Source organism: Panicum virgatum, chromosome 5K (genome assembly GCF_016808335.1).
Source record: "Panicum virgatum strain AP13 chromosome 5K, P.virgatum_v5, whole genome shotgun sequence".
Classification (NCBI taxonomy): Eukaryota; Viridiplantae; Streptophyta; class Magnoliopsida; order Poales; family Poaceae; genus Panicum; species Panicum virgatum.
Window position 1 is genome coordinate 6,100,210 of NC_053140.1, and position 14,736 is coordinate 6,114,945.

Below are 14,736 nucleotides of genomic sequence, written 5' to 3' on the forward strand. Positions count from 1 at the left end.
CGGTTGACACTTCACTCATCACAGGCAGGATAGAGTACTCTCGTTCCTCAATCTCCCCTTGATGAGTGCATTGTCAACACACCACAAACGAACCAAGAGAAGTGAAACCAGAGAAGAACAAAGAAGCACGAAAGAGAAGAACTCAAGCAAGTGACGAAAAGCTCAGAAAGGCAAGAACAGTCACTTACTCAAGCAAAGATCGATCCCCTAAGACAAGGGCAAATACTCGATGCAATCGATCAAAAGCCAAAACATGACTCCTCAAAGACAGAGGTAACGCTCGACGCAGTCATGCAAGAAGCAGAGAGAAAACGAGGAAAACCAGGAGCCAAGAACAAAGCAGAAACTCTCCAAGCAAAATTTTTCCCTCTCACAAGTGCAACTCTCCCAAAATGATGCACTCACAAAGCCCTGTGCACAACAAGTTTTTCAAAAATCAAACAAATCTCCCCCTTATTCGATCACTTCTCTCAAAATTCTCCCCCTTGTTGGCACATGCACACATCAAGCCTAAAAAGACCTAAAGCTCCCCCTGAAGCTGAAACTCCCCCTGAACAGATGCTATACAATGAATGCAATGCAGGAGGTGTAAGTGAAAGCATTCAGGGATACAAGGATATGAGCAACATCTAGTCTCAAGCACGTGTGCATCCATAAACAGGACCTGCGTCTAGCTCAACAAGGTATATCAAATCAGTCTAGAGCTAGGCAAGTTCAGTTTAGGAGAAATAAAAGCATCACCCATGATCTAGCACTAACAAGTAGGGAATGAAAAGCAGTGCTACTCATACTCATACAGGTGAGCCAAATCAGCCAAAACAAGTTGCCAACATTCATTTTTCAATCAATTTTTATATCAAGCAATTCTAAGTGCCAGGGGTTGAAAGCTTGTCATGCTTTACTTAGCAACGAGGCCAAGCCTATGCCAAAAGATAATCAGAAGCTTAAAACACTCGTTTCAGTCATGCACAGCCTTGCCGGGGTTCTCACAAGTGCAAAGTGAGCCGTTCCGAAAGCTCGATCAGTGCGACAAGCAATCCCACCTGGATCTTTTCAATCCATTTCAAGAACAGTTCAAGCAATTTTATCAGATTTAAATCATTTCAAGTATGAATTGCTGAACGTAAAGGCACACTAGTATGAATAAGATAGCAAAGCATATCAACACTCCCTAACATGCTAGTAGCCAAGACAGGGTGATCATGTTTTCAGATTTTCAAATCAAAATAGCTTAACTCAGATGATGTCATATACACAATGGAGCAAGCTATACATGATCAAGTTTATCAACTCACACTAGCAAGCACTAGAAAGTCATAGCAATGTATACAAGAATGCTAGTGCAAGTGAGACAATGCAAAATGCAACCATATACAATGCATATGCACAATGCAACTACCAAACCTAGAAAACAGAAAGAAGAGCAAACAAGACCTACAAAGCTAAGCAAAGAAAAGTCAGTGATCAAAAGGGGTAACAAACCCCAAGCTCCCCTCGCAAGCATGCAAAGGTGTCCTGCTCTAGCGGTTTGGTGAGGATATCTGCGGTTTGCCTCTCTGAAGGGACATGGATCAGGTCTATGTGTCCTCTCTCATGGTTGTCTCGCAGGAAATGGAATCGGATGTCTATATGTTTGGTTCTGGAGTGTAGGACAGGGTTCTTTGCAATGCTAATGGCTGACATGTTGTCTACAAAGATAGGAACCCTACCAAAACTCAATCCATAATCCTGCAAGGTTTGTTTCATCCAAAGTATTTGGGAGCAGCAACTAGCAGCGGCAACATACTCAGCTTCTGTGGAAGAAAGCGCTACGCTAGCCTGCTTGTGAGAGGACCAAGACACCAAAGATGTACCGAGAAATTGACAAGTGCCGGATGTCGACTTGCGATCCAACTGACACCCACCGAAATCGGCATCAGAAAAGCCCACCAAAACTAGAGAAGAATCCACATAGTACCAAAGACCAAATTCAGGGGTGAATTTCAGATACCTGAAGATGCGTTTCACCACCTGCCTGTGGGAGGTGCGCGGCGAATCCTGATACCGCGCGCAGAGGCAGACGCCGAACTGGATGTCCGGTCGCGTCGCCGTCAGGTACAGGAGAGAGCCGATCATGCTCCTGTACTCCTTCTGGTCCACCGCCTCGCCGTCCAAGTCCTCATCAAGCGCCGTCGATGTGCTGATCGGAGTTGGCTGAGGAGACAAGTCGCTCATGTCGAACTTCCGCAGCAAGTCTCTAGTGTACTTGGCTTGATGGACAAAAGTGCCCTGAGGAGTTTGCTTGATCTGCAGCCCGAGGAAGAACTGCAACTCACCCATCATGCTCATCTCGAACTCCCTGGACATCTGTTCAGAAAACTTGGAAACAAGAGCGTGAGAAGAGCCACCAAAGATAATATCATCCACGTATATCTAAACCAAAAGAAAATCAGTGCCAGATCGCATGAGGAACAAAGTTTTATCAACACATCCCATTTTAAAGCCCTGAGTCAGCAAAAAGGTTTTCAATCTATCATACCAAGCTCTATGTGACTGTTTCAAACCGTAAAGAGCTTTCTGAAGTTTATAAACACGGTTTGGAAACTTGGGATTTTCAAAATCAGGGGTTGCTTCACATAAACCTCTTCTTCGATAAAACCATTCAAGAAGGCAGATTTAACATCCATTTGGAAAACCTTAAAACCCTTGGAAGCAGCAAATGCAAGAAAGATTCAAATAGCTTCCAAACGAGCAATAGGGGCAAAAGTTTCCTCAAAATCAATACCCTCTTTTTGGCAAAACCCCTGGGCAACAAGACGAGCCTTGTTTCTAACAACCAAATCATCCTCACCCTGCTTGTTTTTGAAACCCCACTTTGTTCCGATGGGATTACAGCAGGTGGAGGCTCGACTAAAACCCAAACTTGGTTTCTTTCAAAATTTTCAAGTTCCTCATGCATGGCATTGACCCAATTAGAATCAGAAAGAGCGTGTCCAATATCTTTGGTCTCAAAGGAGGCAACAAACGCTGAATGAGGAAAGCCAGCGATACTTGTTACCTTGGACCTGGTGACTCGCTTGTTGAGACAACCTAGCATCTGTTGAGGTGGATGGCGGCGCTGAATGTGTCGCGGTGCTTCCCGTGTCGAAGTCGCCTCCTCCTCAACCAAAGCTGGTGCCTCCTCAGGTGCAGCTGGTGAAGCCTGAGTCACCTCCTCGAACAGCCCCCGTGAAGTAGACGTATTCGGATCGGGGCCGTCATCATCGTCCGAGCTCGTAGCAGAGATAGCCGGGTCCACAGCACGCATGGTAGCCTCAGCATCGCCATCTGCAGCATCTTCCTCCTCATCTTCAAAGATGGAGGTGCCGAGCTCATCATCTCCTGCAACTTCAAAGACAGAAGAATTGCACGGTGCAGTCTCGTCGAAAGTGACTTCACAAGTCTCTCTGACGATGTTAGTATCAATAATCAGCACACGGTACGCTCTAGAGTGAGAAGCATAACCGAGAAAAATACCATCAGACGAGCGAGACTCAAACTTATCAAGATTTCCATCTTTCAGCACAAAGCACCGGCATCCGAAAACTCTAAGATGGTCAACATGGGGCTGGCGTCCAAACCGCAACTCATAAGAAGTCCTGTGCATGAAAGCACGCAAGAAAATGCGGTTGGACACGTAACAAGCGGTGTTAACCGCCTCAGCCCAGTATCTGCGAGGAGTCCTATGCTCATCGAGCATCGTCCTCGCCATCTCAACCAGCGTCCGATTCTTCCGCTCTACAACTCCATTCTGTTGTGGAGTGTAGGGAGAAGAATACTGGTGTTCGAGCCCTTGATCACTGCAAAAGGCATCAAAACGAGCGTTTTTGAATTCTGTGTCATTATCACTGCGGATCGCTATCATGGCCTGGGGTAACTCGTTTTTCAACCTCAAGATCAAGTCTCGAACAAACTCGAAAGCCTCATCCTTGGTTCTCATGAAAAAGACCCAAGAATAGCGAGAAAAGTCGTCCACAATTACAAGAACGTACCACTTCCCACCAACAGACATCACCCGAGAAGGACCTACTGTGTCCATGTGTAACAATTCTCCAGGGTGAGCGGTCATCACCTGATTAACAGGCGGATGAGAAGCGGCAATCATTTTCCCGTGGCGACACGGATGGCAAACAAGGTTCTTCTCAAACTTTAATTTGGGCAATCCTTGGATCAGGCCAAGTGAGCTCAGTCTCGACAACAAATCGAAACTCAAATGTCCTAGTCTCCTATGCCACTTCCACAAATCAGAAGAAGGACCAGCCATCAAGCAATGAGAAGGGCCAAAAGGAGTTCCAGAGAAGTCAACCAAAAAACTCGATCGCGAGGTGTAATCCGGCAAACCAAATCTCCCCTGGAATCCAAAACACGCGAACAGCCCTTCTTGAAGCGAACCTCAAACCCCTCATCAAGAAGTTGCGAAACAGAGAGCAAATTAAAACCAAGATTCGAAACCAAAGCAACTTCTCTCAGGGTAAAGCGATCAGAAACTCGAACAGCGCCAAGTCCACGTACCTTTCCTTTTCCATTATCCCCGAAAACAATGTACTCCTTTGAGCGCATCGGGGTGAGGCTGGAGAACCATTTGTCATTTCCGGTCATGTGACGCGAACAACCGGAGTCCATGATCCACCTGTTCTCCAAGCCTCCGACCTGTACATCAGTAGTGAGACAAAGGGTGAGCAAATGTCTCAACACTGGGGTTAGCAAAGTGAGAAGCAAACCAGTGTCGAGCCATTTGCTCTACAGAAGGGTTAGCAAAACCAGACAAAGCGTATCCCCCGTCCCGTCTACCGCGTGACTGACGAACACCACCGCGAGGAAAGCGTGGAGCCTCAAAACCTCCTCCAAAGCCTTGGTCCCGTGGTCCATAGCCGTACTGAAAACGACTAGGAGCACGACCGGCAAAGCGACCACCTGCTGGAGCACGGTAACCACCACCATCTCCCTGACCTCCACCAACACGGCGCGCCCTAGCATATCGCCTATCACCACGCCGAGAAGGACCATGCACCCGAGCAGAGTACATGTCCGCGTTCTGTCTCTCCTGCTCTCTCCTCACAGCCCGCTCCCTCCTGAAGCAAAACTCCTCCAGGTGACCTTCCCTGTCACAGAAATCGCAGTGGTACCTCATCTCACGCTTGGGAGGTGGAGGCCTAGCCTGCGGACGGGGAGGAGCAGCCCTCTTCTTCTGGGCAACCTGGGCTGTGGCAGCAGAGAGCGTGTCGAGGGAGTTCCTCAGCTCATTGGGCTTTGGAACCCAAACCTGCTTCTGCGGAAGTGCTTTCGGTGGTTCTTTAAGCACACCATCCGCGGGGTCAACAAGCGAAGGCTGCGTGCTCGTGCTAGCAGTGTTTCCAGCAGTCTTGCCAATCTTACCATACAACCTGTCAAAGTCTGACTTCGTGTATGTGTAACCAACCCCAAACCCATCACCACGCTTAAACTGGTTGATCATCATGCCCAACTGTGGCTTACTGCTAGAAACCCAACTCATAATCGCCCTAAGGTATGTGTTCTCATTCTCCAGGTTGGCTTTCTCTACCGCAAAATTATCCAAATCAGAGATCAAACCAGGGCAAACAGAGCAGTCAATAGATGGGCTAGACTCTATGACCTTAGTCTTTCCAAAAGACTTGATCAAGGCGTTCTTCTCCTCTAGCTCCAACCTAAGCGTGGGACAAAGCTTACAAGCGCCAAGCAAAACTGGCCTAGACTTCATCTCCTCTAGCTCGCACACAACAGTAGCAAACTTAGACTGCAACGAAGGTAGATCAGACTTAAAGATAGGACACTCCTCGCATTCAAGCACATCGCTAAAAATAGGAGCATCCTTAACCAGTTCTAGTTCATGCTTGGCCTTAGCGAGCTCATGAGACACGTCAGCAAGCGAAATCTTAGCAACATCTAAGTTCGCGATGTTCTCATCATGCTTGGCACGGAGAGCAACAAGATCGTTCATGTGAGATATGCAGCCAGCGCACTCATCCTCACTAGATTTCTCCCTAGCACAAGCCAGCTCAGCCCTAAGCATTCTACGCTCTCTAGCTACTTCCTTAAGCAGCCTCTTCTGGTTGTCGAGAGCGGCGTACAACTCCCTAACCTCTGTATCAAACAGGTCGATCGTGGAGTTTACCTCTGAATCACTCTCGAATCTAGGAGAAGAGCCGGAGTGCGTCGGTGTAGCGTGTCCACCCGAAGTCGCACGAGCACCATTAGCTTCGCCCGCCATGGTGCAGAAGCTCTTGCGCCGACCGGCCGCCAAGCAAAGGCCGATGAAGCCGGTGGCTTCCTTGTCCTGCTTCTTCTTCTTTTTGTCGTCGTCGTCGGAGGTCAGTGAAGAAGAGCGGTCGGTGTCGGAGCTCTTATCAAGGTCGCTGAGCTGCGCCAGGAAGGCCTTCTCCCGCTTCTTGGCCTTGTACTGGAAGCGCTTCTTGAGCGACTCCTTGTCGAAGCGTCCTCCCCGGTCACGACTGCGGTGCTTGTGGCACCGACGCTCCTTGTTGGAGCCTCCCTCGTCGTGGTCGCGGTGACGGTAGTAGTCGAAGGAGTTGTTCTGGCCACCGCCGGACTTCTTGGGGCAATTGGCGACGAAGTGGTTCAGATCGCCGCAGTTGTAGCACCCAGGGTTCTTCTTCCTCTGCCTGTTGTGGTAGACGCGCTGGAACTTGCTGATGAGGAGGCACAAGTCGTCGTCGCCCAGCGTCTCCAGCTGCTCATCTGAAACAGAAGGCAAAGAGGCAAGAGAAAAGCCAAGAGTAGAGTTAGCGTTAGAGCCCGATCCACCACCTGGGCCAGTCACAAGAGCGACGCTCTTGGAAGGAGGGGCACCATTGAGCTTGGCTCGTGTCTGGTTATCCACCTCCGTGGCCTTGAGCTTGCTGAAAAGCTTGTTCACCGTCAGAGTCTCATAGCCAGCAGACTCAATGATGGTGTTCACCTTGAGATCCCACACAGAGCGATCAAGTGCGTAAAGCAACTTTAGGGCCTTCTCGTGCTCTGTGTACTCAAGGGCACCAGCAGATCTGTTCGCATTGACCTTGTTCACAATCGACTGAAAACGACTGAACATCAGGTCAATGCTCTCACCCAGCTCCTGTGTGAAGTTCTCGTACTCACGCCGGTGAGTCTCGAACAGTCTGGCCTTCACCTGAGGTGTACCCTCGTGGTAGTTCTCAAGGCACGTCCAAATCTTGTGGGCTTCCTGAAAACCCTGGACGCGTGAGAACTCCGCACGAGAAACGCCAGCGAACAAGGCATTGACGACCTTGGCGTTAGCCTCGTGCTGGGTCACCTGAAGAGGCGTGGTCCGAACAGCCAGCACCTCGTAGAGCTAGTTCGTGGTAATCTCCCAGACATCGGCTCCCATGCTCTGCAGGAAGGCTCCCATGCGAATCTTCCAGTAGGCATAGTCCTCGCCGGAAAACACCGGGATCTTACCAAGACTCGCCATGGTCGCCGAGTGGTTTTCGAACCGGTTAAGGTACTGAAAACCTCAACCAAGCTCTGATACCAATTGAAGGACCGAAGCCGGCGACCAGAGAGGGGGGGTGAATGGGAGCCGATCAAAATTTCTTCCGAAATTCAAACCGTCGGCCTATATCCCGAAAATCATCCAAACCCACAAGCGTTCTGGCCAAAGTTTGGAATAGCTATGGAAAAGCTAAACCAACACAATAGGCCTCGAACGAGCGAGCGAAACCACGAAGCAAATCGGAAGCGACTCGGGAAAACTGCAGAACTGGTCTGCCTGGACCGGTCTGACCGGTGCGCTGGACCGGTCTGACCGGTCTTATCTACCGGTCTGACCGGTGGCACCCAGAAAACCTCCGAAAACTTAGATTCAAACGGTGAATCTCGACCAAACGATCACGAAAATCGATGAAACTTGGGAGATTGCTTCGCCCCTACCCCGTGAACATATCCCCAAAAGATCTCGTCCTAAAGATCAACGAATCGTGAGAATTATGGAGGAGATCAAAGGGGATGGGGTTTTCTCTATAACTCAAGAAATCGAATTCAAACGAGCTAGTGATTCCAGAGGGTTTAGGGCAGGGCTAGAAGCACGAGAATCACAGCAAAGAACTCGTAGCCTCCTCTCAATCAAGTGAGCCAAAAACGAAATCAAAAATCCATTGCACAAGGCACAAAACCAGGGGATTGAATCGAATCAAAAGCCCAGAGGGCACGAGGAGGATAGGGCATCCTTTCCCAATCAAATCCCTTACAAGGTTTCAACAATCCATGGACAAAATCAACTCAATCGAGAGGAATAGAGGGAGGGAGACGCAGGGGCGGCGACCTGGGGAAACAGAGAATTCACGGACAAGTTCTAAAAGCCGCACTTGATCTAACACAAGTGAAGGGGTATTTATACCTGCGGGACCGGTCAGACCGGTTGGTTAGACTGGTCAGACCGGTGCCAGGGAGCGGTCAGACCGGTTGGCCTGCAGCACCCCCTGTACACGATCTCATCTGACGACCGAGGTTCTTTCTTCGGAACGAAGTCTTCTCCACAATGCCGCCGTCTTGATGAAGATCCAGTCCGCAGTTTTGGAGGGTCCGCGAAACCTGGGTAGATGGCCGGTTTTGAGAAAACCGTCAAAACCTCACGCGCGGGAAGATTCCCGCCTCCGCGCCGTGGCCCTAGACGCCGTTCCCGCCTCAGCCTTCTGACGGCCCTAGACGCCGCCCGACGCCCGTCACCTCCTCGCCCGCAGCGAGGCCCTAGACGCCGTCGACGCCCGTCGCCTCCGTCAGCCCCGAGACCGACGCCCGTGCCTCCACGACTTGGCGTCTTCAACCGCCGTCCGCCTCCTTGGTTTTGTGGCGCAAACCAAGAAACCCGCCTTCCGTCGCCGCTTGCGCCCTCGATCCAGGAGTGGACGCCACAGCTGCCGCCCGGTCCGAGCTCCGGTCCCGGCTGCCCTTCACCGCCGTCCACCGCGCGGTCCATCGGCCACAGCACCTCCACGGCAGCTCCCCATCGACACTCGACGCCCGTGTACCTGCAATCCAAAGACCAAGCGCACGATCACACCGCACGGTTGACAATTCACTCATCACAGGCAGGATAGTGTACTCTCGTTCCTCAGTTGTCATCAGCGGGGTGTTTGATCTCTGAGCAGCTCTTCACCATCTGCTGGAGAACGTCGGCCATAATCAAGAACAGGTACGGAGAGAGGGGATCACCCTGCCACACCCCATGTTTGCAACTGAACCAGGGACCAGGCGTGCCATTGACCAGTACCGCGGACTTGGATGTGGTGAGGAAACTGGCAATCCAGCGACACCAGAGTGGGGGGAAACCTCTTGCCGCCATGATCTTGTGTAAGCTGCCCCAATTTACTGAGTCGAAGGCCTTGGCAAAATCCAGTTTTAGAACAAGTGTCCTGAGCTTCCGTTTGTTGCAACATTGCACCAGTTCCATGGCGTATATGAAATTTTCTGAGATGGAGCGACCTCTGATGAACCCTGTCTGATCCATATCAATGATCTTTGGTATCTCATTTTGCAGGCGGTAGGTGAGCATTTTAGCTATGATTTTCAACGGGCAGTTCTGGAGGCAGATTGGGCGGTAATCACCTGGTTTCACCGCTGCGTTGTGTTTTGGGAGCATCACCACATATGAGCGGTTGAGGCGCTCAAGCTCTGCTGTTTCGCCATGGAAAGCATGCGCTAGGGCCATCACTGAGGTGGACACAGTCGCCCAAGCTGCACAGTAGAAACCTGGCCCAAAACCATCCGGACCGGGTGAGCTGCTCTTGTTCATTGCACGGATTGCTGCTCGAGCTTCAACCTCAGTAAACTCTGCCACCAGTGGCTCTGCACTGACACGAGCTTTAGTTGCGTACAGCAGGTCAAGATCGAAGGACCAAACTACTTGTTGCTCCACACCCAGAAGCTGCCTAAGATGGTTTGTTAGAACACTCGTCTTGGCATCGTGGGCGGACACCATCACACCGTCGATCTCAAGAGCCCGGATCTGGTTCCGGCGCAGGCGTTGGCTTGCATGAGCGTGGAAAAACTGTGTATTTGCGTCCCCTTCGCAGACTGCACGTTGCTTGCCCCGTTGTTTCCAGTAGGCAGCTCGCTCACGCAATGCAAGCGCCAGGCGGTCTTGGCATTGGAGGCGCAGCGTGCGTTCCCCTGCAGACAGAGAACGTTCTTCCTCGAGTCAAAAAGGTAGATCACAAACTTGCAATTTTGAATGAGAGCTGGAGGAGCGCGCTTACCCTGTGCCCATACCTTTGCTGCGCACCGGACCGCTTTCAACGATCGGGCTAAACTGCAGGCCGCGTCCTGGGACAAACCATCCGACCAGGCTGGAAGCACAGTAGGGAGGAAGTCACGGTGTTTCAGCCAGGAATTTTCAAAGCGAAAAACGTTGGATTTTGGGATAGTGGTAGAAATATTCAGAAGGAGCGGGGTATGATCGGAGGTTGGTTTTGGCAGTGAGCAGAGGGAGGAGTTGGGAAAGGCCAGGCTCATCGAATTATTAAAGAAAACGCGATCAAGCCGCGCAAAGAGTGGGCTCAGCGCGGTGGTTTGACCACGTAAATAAGCGATCAAGAAGAGGGATTTCGATCAGTGCCAAGGCATGGATGGTGTCATTGAACAGCTCGCAAGGTTCTGGTGCAAGGTGCCGTTGCTATTCTCGTCAGCATTCCTTGTGAGGTTGAAATCGCCAGCCACGAGCCAGTTGCTATCAACATGGCTGGCAACTTCAATCCAATCCAAAAAAAGGACCCAGTGCCGTAGGCTCCCGCACTGTGCGGGGTTTGGAGGAGGTTATTAGCGGGAAGTTTTTCCCACACACCGTGCAATGCGTAGAGGCTACCGCTCGAACCTGTGACCTCTCGGTTCACAGGCGGCAATCACTACCACTTGCACCAGGCACTTGAGGAAATTAAATAATTTCAAATTTTACCAAACTTATACAAAAAAATTACTAACATTTATATCTCCAAATAGATTTTAGTATGAAAATATATTATATGATTAATGTAAGGGAAAAGTCTGATTTACTATTTTGTAAATAGTAAAATACAAAGTCCAACCAAATAGATTTAGTATGAAAGTATATCTATATGTATACCTTATTACTAAAGCGAGTAAGTTTTACCCCTAAAGAAATTAAGCAGCTTGTCAAGCTGCTTTTCAAAATCCATATCGTCCAAGCCAAAATTAAAGACTATATCCAAACCAAAACATTCCTGCCAAGATTCTTCAACAAAATAAAAGTTCCTATTGCCAGCTAAAACCAACCGAGCTATCTAATGGCGCGACCATTCCGTTTCAGTTGTCCTCATCCTGATCGTTGTCAGCACCGGAGGAGTTGAACGCATTTAACCTCTCAACAAGCCTGGATCTCCTCTCCGCATGCGTAAGCTTCTTCGAGTTGTACCTGCGTCATATAGGATAACAAAGAACGCAAGGACAAATCATATAGGTTTGCTCTGAAACTGACCGACTGTTTCATGTGATCAGCTTCATACCTCTTGTGCTCCTTTGGTGATTCCTTTGTGGATTTTGCCACACTAGGATCAGCACGGATTGCAGCATGCACCTTCTTGTAAAGAGTCTCCACATCATCTGCCTTGATACCCTTCTTAATATACTCGCTGAAGTGAGATTGGTACTTCTCAGACTCCTCCTCGGCCAGTGTCTGAAATGAAGATTAGAACACTGTAAAGAACTGATACTCGCAACTATCTTGTGTACTACCTAAAGAACAATAAGAATAATAAAATAACATAGTCATCAACTGGAAAAAAGATTCAAAATTATTAGTGAACTGTACCTTGGAAATCCTTATTTTCAAGTAGTAAGGATATGATCTAATAACAACGGACCAAGCACTAGAACTATCACTACAGATACAAGTTTCAAACCCCTAAAAAAAAGGAGAAAAAACAAGAATGCAGCACTAACCCTCATGTAGTCCGCGACATGACCACCATAGATGTACTTGTGGTGAACTTCTGCATCAAGCTGCTTCTCATCCTTCTTGAAGCCAGCAAACCTCTTGTCACTGTGTGGAATGTCAAGACCTCCATCCAGTGCTCCCTGTTGGCAGGATGGCATTGCATGAAAGACAAACTTCAATACTGATCACATACCATGGAGAGTAAATATTTTGTGTTTATTAAGAAAAAGGAAAGAAAAAGGTCTGAGAGGCCAAGGCTTGCCAATTATAAATTTTATTTTACAAATATAAACAAAAGGTTAATTAATTAATTCATAACAAGGATGCATGGCATTTGATAATGCAAAATTCATCATCCAACCTGTAAGCTTCTCAAGATGGCAGATGCAGAATAATGACCTAGGACTCCAGTTTACAAAATCAAAAGCCATATTTTGCCTATATAGTGCTGGACTGCACCTTGCAAAACTCTGATACAGTTTTGCACTGTAAAGCTGAACACAATAGTAGAAAAAGAGAGAAGCAAAAAAAAATGGCATGTTGACTTTGTTATTCAATACCTTAAGGGCACCAAAGACACGGTTGCCAGTTGTAGTCCTAATAAGGCCAACATCCAAGAGTGCACGGAACGGCCTCCTGTCATCAGCTGGCTCAACAGAGAAATCCTCACCAGTAGCCTGAAAATGAAAGTGTTCATCATAACTCATAATACATCTCTAAGATGGGCAAAATTCGGCTAAGTTAATTTGAAAGCTGGTGGAGAGATCAACCTCAACATTGCCCTCATATTCCTGGTCCAAATCACGGAGCTTCAAAAGACGGCGAGCCAAAAGAAGTCCAGTGCAGTACGCTAAATGTAAAAAATAGAACAATTTAATCCAGGTGGTCCACTCCAATGAAATCAGAATGCGCATAACAACAAATTCATGTTGGGTTCCAATAAAAAATTCATATTGGTTTGTATCTACCTGCAGCATAGTTTGTAAGACCAACTTCAAGTCCATAACGTGGCAACTCATGTGAATAGGCTGCGGCAAGGACCATATCACCAGCAACGCTTGCAGATACGATTTGGGCGGTGATATCTTTGTTGGTCTGCAGCATCTTGTTAAGGTACACAAATGTGTGTGTGTCCTTTTATTTTCGAAAAAAATTGTGTGTGTCGATGAGTAAACATAACTGAAGCACTGAACACATAAGCATGCTATTACATTGAAGAGAAGAGTAGAGACGAGGAAGCAGCTGAGGCAGTATTAGAGCTGTAGAGGATACAAATCTGACAACAAATCTGTACTTGGGGGTGTTGTACTTATTTTTGTCTTGGTTGATGAGTCTAATCCTGGCTCTGTAGTCGGTCTTTCCATCTGCAGAAACGTAGACATAATAAGGGGAAAAACAAACAAAGAAAATCAGAGGTGGAGGTAGCAGCTGGCAAGATGGTTATTTTACCCCTTCGTCTCTTGAACTGGACTTGGAAACGCTTGAAGTAGGCATTGGCCTTCTGGGTCCTGACGAACCCCTGTCGTATTGAGAAGGGATGGTAAATTGGTAATGAGTGTCACAACACAAGTAAGCATAGATCTCACTGACATTGTTATTAACAGTGCAGTATGTATGATATAAACACGACATGATCACACACAGACATAATCATCGCAGGTTGATCGGATTAATGGGCGGTCTTGCAGTTGAATGGAATTTTAACAGGACAAATTAGAACAACGAGTTGCAACGGATCAACAGGCCGGAAAACAAAGATACGGTGCGCTCCTTCACCGTTTTAAGAGTGTATAAACAAAGTGCTTGGGAAGGAATGGCCGGTTGCATGCAACAAGAAGCTAAACGGGTGGGTGATTAATTTTTTCGATCCGGCCGCTTAAAGCAGGAACAGGAAGAGGGGTAGCTGATACGTTACCATGTCGGTGGCGGCTGCTTGAGACGACGGCGATGAAGAGGAGGAGACGAAGCAGCAGGGGACGCCGGCGACTGGAAGGAGAACAAGGAGCGTCGCTGTTTTCCTGTGCCTACTGCGGTCAAGAAAACCCTACCCTAACCTATGGGCCTTTGATAAGTGGGCTGCTTCCCTTAATTCAGCCTATCAAAGAAGAGAAAGAAGAATGGGAACTGGACCCAAGGCCAGGTTTTTGTGAGCCTATGAGGTAGGAGTTCTTTTCTTTTTTATATTTAAAAAAATCAAAGTTTCAAAAATATATGTCTGTTTTGAAAAATTTCAAAACTACCCCCGGTCGCCCTATGGGGGCGACAGGCCCTAGTTGTAATTTTTTTTCTTCAAATTTTCAACGAGGTCCATGGCCAAAAAAAAATAAAAGGGTGGCCTGTCGCCGCCCCCCCGGGCGACCGGGCCATGCCCCTTTATATAAGCAGCCGACCCCTATTCCCTCCTCATTTGAGCCCGAAAATTCCACCAAAAATCCAGAAAAAAAAGAGAGGGGTGAGGAGAAGGAAAACGGCGAAGCACTGCCGGATTCCGCACTTGTGATCTGCAGGTAAGTACATTTAGTTTATGTATTTTTGCATTAATATTGTAGAGTAATTTAATTTAATTAGTGCTATAGTAGAACCATTTAAGTAGGAGTTTAATGATACTTTAGTTACGTAGTAAAAAATTAGTACTACGCATTTATTATTACAATTGCAGTACTATTAGAGACGTGTTTATAAATTAATTATGATTTAGAATAGAATTTGGCATATGTAGTATATAATTTAAGTGTCATCACATAGTTATGAATACTTATACGTTGTAGTTGAATTCCATACTTAGTTTTTAC

At 47.9% G+C, this 14,736-nt stretch overlaps 1 protein-coding gene across 1 annotated transcript; it reads right to left on the reverse strand.

Annotated features, from left to right (window-relative positions):
* Positions 1-11,090: 11,090 nt before the first annotated feature.
* LOC120710458 (60S ribosomal protein L5-1-like) lies at positions 11,091-13,979 on the reverse strand. The gene is made up of 9 exons (XM_039996141.1): positions 13,860-13,979; positions 13,394-13,463; positions 13,217-13,308; positions 12,913-13,039; positions 12,715-12,794; positions 12,505-12,621; positions 11,950-12,084; positions 11,514-11,683; positions 11,091-11,422 (listed from the first exon to the last, which is right to left on the reverse strand). The coding sequence occupies exons 1-9, from the start codon at positions 13,860-13,862 to the stop codon at positions 11,314-11,316; spliced, it is 903 nt and encodes a 300-aa protein (XP_039852075.1). The 5' UTR covers positions 13,863-13,979; the 3' UTR covers positions 11,091-11,313.
* Between the last annotated feature and the right edge of the window lie 757 nt (positions 13,980-14,736).

Coding starts and splice junctions, on each gene's coding strand:
- LOC120710458 (XM_039996141.1), bottom strand. Junction 13,040..13,216: donor ACAGATTTGTTGTCAGATTT/GTATCCTCTACA, acceptor AAGATGCTGCAG/ACCAACAAAGATATCACCGC. Junction 11,684..11,949: donor ATGTCGCGGACTACATGAGG/GTTAGTGCTGCA, acceptor TCTTCATTTCAG/ACACTGGCCGAGGAGGAGTC.